The 8015-nt window shown below is 39.4% G+C and overlaps 1 protein-coding gene across 1 annotated transcript; it reads right to left on the reverse strand.

The window, feature by feature from the left end:
• Positions 1–5241: 5241 nt before the first annotated feature.
• Positions 5242–7768, reverse strand: LOC147373550 (olfactory receptor 2A2-like). Its single transcript, XM_086398279.1, has one exon. The coding sequence runs from the start codon at positions 7758–7760 to the stop codon at positions 6831–6833; it is 930 nt and encodes a 309-aa protein (XP_086254405.1). The 5' UTR covers positions 7761–7768; the 3' UTR covers positions 5242–6830.
• Between the last annotated feature and the right edge of the window lie 247 nt (positions 7769–8015).

The following is an 8015-nucleotide window of genomic DNA, read 5'->3' on the forward strand; positions in this document are numbered from 1 at the left end:
GGATTGAAGAACATACACACATATACACACGCACAGTCTTTGTCCACAAAATGGTATTTATTTCCCCACGGTTTTCATTAATTTTTAAGGTGAATTTTGATCATCTGCTCCTTTTAGAGTACCTCAGAGATATGTAGGCTTGGGGGACTGGACTTCTGATAAGGACTTATAATAAGGACTTCTGACGTGATTTATTGTGTCATCTTAAAATACTAGTGGTACTGGAAATACAGTAAGATATTTTTGTGTAATTATAGAAATATGATCTTAGTTTCTGGAAGATCTCATTTTGAAGATTTACAATTATGAAAAAGAAATCTCTCCCTTACCTTGAAAAAAAATGTACTATCTGTCATTTTTCATTTCAAGGTGGAAATTTTCCAATACTATATTTGATAAGTGACTTCCATATGACATTTCTTGGCAGACTTTAAACTGACAACTGTTTCTTAAAGCTCTTACCAAAAGTTTCAGTTTTCTAGTGATGCCATAACAAAGTACTACCCTGGTGATCAGAGGCTAGTGTGTTGCTTGGACATAGAGAACACCTTCTAGAAAAGCCACATGTCCAAGGTTGTGAAACATTATCAACCTACCAAATACATGGTAATAAAAACAGCAAATTGCAGAGGCAAAATTTGTGGAGGTAGAAAATATGTTCCAAACAAAGGAACAAGACAAAGTTTCAGAACTAAGTGAAGTGGAAATAAGCAATCTACCCAAGAAACAGTTCAAGGTGATGACTGTAAGATGTTCAAAGAATTTAGGGAATTATTTGATGAATAGAGTGAGAAGTTTAAAGTTCTTATCAAGGAGTTTAAGAAAATGTATAAAAAACCAATTAGAAGAAGAAAAAAAAAAGAACTGAGATGTAAATGCCTTAGAAACAATCAAGACTAGATGACACAGGTAATGGATCAGCAAGATGAAAGACAGATTAGTGGAAATTGCTGAAACTGTACAGAAAAGAGATGAACAAATATAAATGGGAACAGAAAAAGAGACCACTGGGACAGCATTAACAGTACTATCATTTGCATTATAGAGGGTCCCAGGAGGAGACAGGAGAAAGGTGAAGGAAAAGTATTTGCAAATATGATAGCTGAAAACTTTATGAACCTGGGAAAGGAAATACAGATTCTGGTCCAGGAAGCACAGAGAGTGCCAAGGAGAATTAACCCAAAGTGGACTACAATCAAGACTTGTGAAATTGTAAGCTGCTGATGAGAAACTGAAGGTGACACAAACTGGTGGAAACATATACTGTATCATGGATTGGAAGAAATATTGATTAAATGCTCATACTGGTTAAGACAACCCATAGATTCAATGTAATAACTATCAAAATACCAATGGAATTTTTCATGGAACTAGAAGAAATAACTCTAAAATTAGTATGGAAATACAAAAGATTCCATAACTAAGGCAATCTTAAGAAAGAAGAACAAAGCTGTAGGTATCACAGCCCTGATTTCAAGCTATACGACAAAACTACAGTAATGAAAATAGCGTAGCAGTGGCACAAAAAGAGACACACACATCCATGGAACAGAACAGAAAGTTCAGAAATAAACCCACAGTTATACGGGCCATTAATTATGTCAAAGAAGGCAAGATTATACAATGGGGAAAAGACAGTTTCATCTATAAATGGTGGTGGGAAAGCCAGAAAGCTACATGCAAAAGAATCAAATCTGACTATTCTCTAGAACCATAAACAAAAATAAATTTAAAATGACCTAGATAATTAAATAGGAGACCTAAAACTACTAAGCTCCTAGGAGAGAGTAGAGGCAGAATACACTCTGGCGTAAATCATAGCAATAGTTTTCTTTAAGAACTGTCCCCTAATCTAAAGGAAATATAAGCAAAAATAAATGAGACCAAATTAGACTTAAAAGCTTTCACACAGAAAAGGAAATCATGGACCAAACAACAACAACAAAAAAACTATGGAATGGAATAAAAAGTTTGTAAATAACATGATCAGTAAGAAACTAATATCCAAACCTCTGTTCATGGGATTTTTCAAGAAAGAATACTGGAGTATTGGAGTCATTTGCCATTTCCTCCTCCAGGGGATCTCCTCAACGTGGGGAATGAACCCACATTTCCTTTGTCTCTTGCAGGCAGATTCTTTACCTGCTGAGGCATCAGGGGAGCCCCAAATATCAGTTCACTCAACTCAATATGAAAAAAATTGCCGGGGACCAGCCCCAGCTGATCCAGGGTATTCGAAGGAGAGACGGCCTAGGCGACTATTTATATGCTAATTAGAGATATAGAGAACAATAGAATGAGGATAGCTCAGTAGGAAAATTCAGTGGAGAAAAGAAGCTGAGTAGCTTGGTTTTCGCGGGAGACCAATAAAACTTCAAGACAAGAAGTTTGCACCACTTACGTAGGCCGCAGGCGCCCTCTCGAATAGCGGAAGGTGCCTCACCCTAGACACCTTCTCGAGTGGGTCTTAGAAGCCCAGGCATGATTAGTAAGCGTGGTGGGTTCCGCGCTCCAGATGGAGACTCAGCTGGAAGTTAAAAGAAAGAATGACATGGGGAGACCAAGCGTTGGTGAACAAGGCCCGTAGCTTTATTTTTAACAGGGGCTTTTATACCCTAAGTTACACACAGAGGATAATAGGGGATGCAAAGTCAGCAGTCTTTGGTTCTTATCAAAAACCAAGGTTTCTTTCCTGCAAATGTATCGTATACAAATGGTTTAGGTGATTTACATCATCTTCTGGCCAGAAGGCCTACTAACATTTTATGACTCTCGACAAGGACTTATCAACAAAGACTTACTTTCTCTAAGAGTAATTATTTCAAGGTTTGGCACCATCTTCCAAAGATAAAATTGCATTCCTATAGGGCGGATGTGTAATGGGTTTACAACAAAGAAAGAATTTATTACCTTAAGGGTCTAAAGTTACTAACACCAAGGCCACTACTTATTTTTTCTACATACCCACTATTAATTGATACATATTCAAGGATACAATTCAGGGGATGTGAAAACTTGGCAACAAGCATTGACTCAACAATGAAATCCTTTACTAGTTTATTCTGACAGTTTTTAACTCTCTGAGAGGCTCTAAGCTATTTGAATATCTTAAGCTTCCCATGCCTCTCGAGGCTGGGAGACTGTAAACAATCGTATGCATAGCTGCAGGAGTCCGGGTAAACTTGTCAGGCGAGTTAGAGAGCCATCAGAGGGGTTTGGATTTAAACACTCCTAATTGCCCAGGAACTTTATTAATTGGAGCTGTAAGTTAACTCTTTGACAGAGAGAGAGAGATGGTGGTAGGGGACAGCCCCCAGTAAAGTCAGAGGTGAGAGCACAAAGCAATAAAGTAGGCAGACTCTGGTTTTTTGGGGGAAAATGCTCGAGAATATCCGGGGGGACTCCTGAGGCTCGATCCCGCCTTTGCGTATGCCGAGCCTCCTTCCTCATGACCTTTGTCACGAGTGGAATGCCTCACTGGCTCCCCGCAAAAAATGAACAATCAAATGAAAAAAAATTGGTGAGAAGACCTGAACAGATATTTTAAAAATGAAAATATACAAATGGCTAATAGGCACCTGAAAAGGGGCTCATTATCACACTGATTATTGGAGAAATGCAAATAAAAATCACAAAGTGATATCACCTCACATCTGTTGACATCACATTATCAGACACAAGAAATAATAAATGTTGATGAGGACCTAGAGAAAAGGGAATGCATGTTCACTATGGTGGGAATGTAAATTGTTACAGCCTAAATCCATCGACAGATAAATGGATAAAGAAGATGTGGCACATATATACAATGGTATCAGTTCAGTTCAGTCCCTCAGTCGTGTCCGACTCTTGGCGACCCCATGAATCGCAGCACGCCAGGCCTCCCTGTCCATCATGAACTCCTGGAGTTCACTCAAACTCGCATCCATAGAGTCAGTGATGCCATCCAGCCATCCCATCCTCTGTCGTCCCCTTCTCCTCCTGCCCCCAATCCCTCCCAGCATCAGAGTCTTTTCCAATGAGTCAACCCTTCACATGAAGTGGCCAAAGTACTGGAGTTTCAGCTTTAACATCATTCCTTCCAAAGAACACCCAGGGCTGATGTCCTTTAAAATGGACTGGTTGGATCTCCTTGCAGTCCATGGGACTCTCAAGTGTCTCCTCCAACACCACAGTTCAAAAGCATCAATTCTTTGGCACTCAGCTTTCTTCACAGTTCAACTCTCATATCCATACATGACCACAGGAAAAACTATAGCCTTGACTAGATGGACCTTTGTTGGCAAAGTAATATGGAGCAATAAATAGAATGAAATAATGCCATTTACAGCAACATGGAAGGACTTGGAGATTATCATACTAAGTGAAGTAAGTCAGAAAGAGAAAAACAAATACAATACAGTCTCACTTATGTGTGGAATCTAAAATAGGGCACAAATGAAACAAACTACAAAACAGAAACAGGCTCTCAGATATAGAAAAAAGATTTATGTTTGCCAAGGGGAAGAAGGATGGGAGAAGGATGAGGTGGGATTTGGGGGTTAGCAGTTGAAAACTATTGTATATAAAATGGATAAACAACAAGATCTTACTGTATAGCACAGGGAACTGTATTCAGTATTGCATGGTAAACCATAATGGAAAAGATAGAAAAAAGAATGTACATATGTATACATGTGTGTAACTGAATCACCTTTCTGTACAGTAGATACACATTGTAAATAAATTATACATCAATTAAAAATTGATAATAGAAACAAATAGTGATCAAAAGACAAATTCTTGCTCTGTGAAAGACACTGGTAAGAATATAAAAACTGAAGCTGTAGAATGGAGGAAAAATCTTTGTGCATATAGGAACAATAATTTGATTCTGAAATATACAAAGAACTCTTAAAATAGTAAGAAAACAAGCAACTCTATTTAAAAATGAGCCAAAAATCCTAACAGGCATCTTTCAAAGACAGACAGACAGATGATAAATAACAGATGAAAAGACACTCCATATCTCTGTCATCAGGAAAATACAAAGTGAAACAATAAAATATCATTATGCACTTAGTAGAATGGCTAAAATCCAGAAAACTGACAGCACTAAATAATGACTAGTGTGCGAATCAACAGGAACTTTCATATATTGCTGAAGAAAATTCATTTTCATTCAAGAAAATCATATAGTCACTTTGAAATTTTCACATTTTCTCAAAAAACGAAGCTTCCTCTTAACAACAGGATCTACCAATGGCACTGCCTGGTATGTACCCAAAGGATTTGAAATTTATGTCAACACAAAAACCTGCACAGAGATGTTTAAAGTAACTTTATTCATAATTGCCTAAATCTGAAAGTAATCAAGATGTTGTTTGGTAGGTAAATGGATAAATAAAACATGGTGCATTCAGACAAAGGAAATATATTCTGCATGAAAATGAAATGAACTATCAAGCAAAAATAAAGACAGAGGAAACAGATATGTACAGTTGAGTGAAGGGAACCAATATGAAAAAAATTACATATTTTTCCTACCATATGATATTTGGGAAAGCCAAAACTATGGAGGGAATTGGGCTTCTCTGATGTCTCAGACGGTAAAGAATTTGCCTGCAATGCAGGAGACCCAGGTTTGATACTTAGGTTCAGAAGAATCAAGCATTCTTGCCTGGAGAATTCGAGGGACACAGAAGCCTGGTGGGCTATAGTCCATGGGGTCACAAAGAATGGAACATGATTGAGTGACTACCTTTTTTCTTCTTTTCTGGAGGGAATTAAGCGATGAGTAGTTGCCAGAGATTTGCAAGAAGGGAAGAAGGAAGAGGTAATCATTTAGGGCAGTGAAAATACTGTGTATGATAATATAATGGTGGATGTACATACCTGTACACCCATGCAAACACACAGAACATACAACACCGTGAGTGAGCTCAAATGTACATTATGGACTTTGGGTGATGATGATGTGCTGATATAGGTGTGTGAATAACAAATGTGCCACTCTAAAGGGGGATATTGATGACAGGGGAGGCTATACATGTTTGGATGCAGAGTGCTATACAGGGTGTCTGCAATTTCCACTCAATTTTGCAGTGATTCTGGAATAGCTCTAAAAAGTAAAGTTTATTACACAACAATGGGGAAAAGATGTAAAGAGACATCTCACCAAGGAAAATATACAGATAGCAAGGAAACAACTGCTAAAAAACTCAACATTACATGTCATCAAGGAATTTCATTTGAAAACTAGAATGAGATACCAGTGCAGATTTTTGAGAACTATGAAAATCCAAAATATCCCTATACAGCTGCAGAAAGTTGGTGCTTGCCATCTTTCTCAGAGATCCCAATCAGGATGGCATTCCCATCGGTGCTCTGAGTCAGGCAAGACAACTAACAAATCCTCAAGCCATTCCCTGAAAACTCAGAAATAGTCTACATGATCCATTCTTCTTTTCCCCCTTTGAGGGAGTGTTGGGAGTTGGGGATCTTCTCCTGATATTGACACACTGCCAGGAAAGGGAAGTAGGTATGGAGGGTGAAACAGCATAAACTTGCCTGAATGCTTACTGTATTTCTTCTTGGTATTGTGCTTTTCTGGAATGCTGCTACTATTATCTAACTTCAGTGTTTCCACAAAGGAAATTAGGTCTATATGTTCTTGTCTCCATGGAGGAATGGAGGCTTAGGGATTCCTAGTCTTCCATAATGCTGATGTTACTCTGGAGTAATGCTCTTCATTAAACCATGTCATTTTCTGGGGAATTTTGAGTTTTCTTGCACCAGCAATCACATCTCTGAAGGGAAAAGAATGCACTGAACCAAAACTGGACCCTCCTTCACGTTGTTTTCTTCTGCAGTACTCTGTGGAAGGCAGCCTTCACTTGAGCATTCCTGACACTGTAGACAAGAGGGTTCAGCAATGGGTTGAAAAGAGTATAAAACAGGAAAAGGATCTTCAGGTGTTCTTCTTGTTGACTGTTGTCGGGAACCATGTAAACAATCATGGCTAAGCCAAAGTAGAACCCAACCACACAGAGGTGGGAGGAGCAGGTGGAGAAGGCTTTCTTGCGGCCCTCCTTTGACTGGATCTTCAGGATGGCCCAGAGAATACGCATATAGGAGACCAACACCAGGGCAAGAGGCCCGACTAAGATAAGAACGCCATCAGCAAAGAGGAACATTTCATTGATCCAGATGTCACCACAGGCCAATTTGAGGACAGAGCGAATGTCACAGAGGAAGTGGTTCACCTTCTGGAGGCCACAAAAGGGTAATCTTAACAAGAGAATTACTTGGACCAGGGCCAGGGCAAATCCACACGCCCAGCAAGCAATGGCCAGGATGGAGCACACTCTCCAGTTCATGATGACCATGTACTGGAGGGGATGGCAGATCGCCACATACCTGTCATAGGACATCGCCAACAAAATGAGGCACTCTATAGATCCAAAAGTCAAATTGAAAAGCATCTGCACAGTGCAAGGGTCAAAGGAGATGCTTTTTGTGTGTTTTACTAGGTTTTCCAGAAAGGTGGGCAAATTGCTGGAAGGATAGGATATGTCGATGATGGCCAGGTGGAAAAGGAAGAAATACATGGGGGAGTGCAGTCTGGGGTCAAGGCAAATGAGTCCCAGGATCATGCCATTTGCCAGCAGGTTGCAGACATATAACAGGGAGAAGATACCAAAAAGGAGCAATTCCATGTTTTTACTGAGCTGGAATCCCAGCAGGATGAATTCTGTGATCTGTGATTGGTTTCCCTCCATTGCCAATGACAGTCTGCAAAGGACTGAAGTGTGATAGAAAAGTCAGGATTGGATAGCAATGAAAATAGGAGTTATTTATGAGAAGTGAATTCAGAGGAAGCTTGTGTTGTCCCTACCTCCCTGAAGTTTTTTTCTTCAAAATTCCTTTGCCTTTTTGTTTCTTAGTTTTTATTGTAAAAGTGAAGTCACTCAGTTGTGTCCGACTCTTTGTGACCCCATGGACTGTAGCCCCACAGGCTCCTCGGTCCATGGGAT

Source organism: Bos grunniens, chromosome 4 (genome assembly GCF_055505025.1).
Source record: "Bos grunniens cultivar Pamir isolate PY7600 chromosome 4, Bosgru_T2T1.0, whole genome shotgun sequence".
Lineage (NCBI taxonomy): Eukaryota > Metazoa > Chordata > Mammalia > Artiodactyla > Bovidae > Bos > Bos grunniens.

Coding starts and splice junctions, on each gene's coding strand:
- LOC147373550 (XM_086398279.1), bottom strand. CDS start 7,760: ATGGAGGGAAACCAATCACAGATCACAGAATTCATCCTGCTGGGATTC.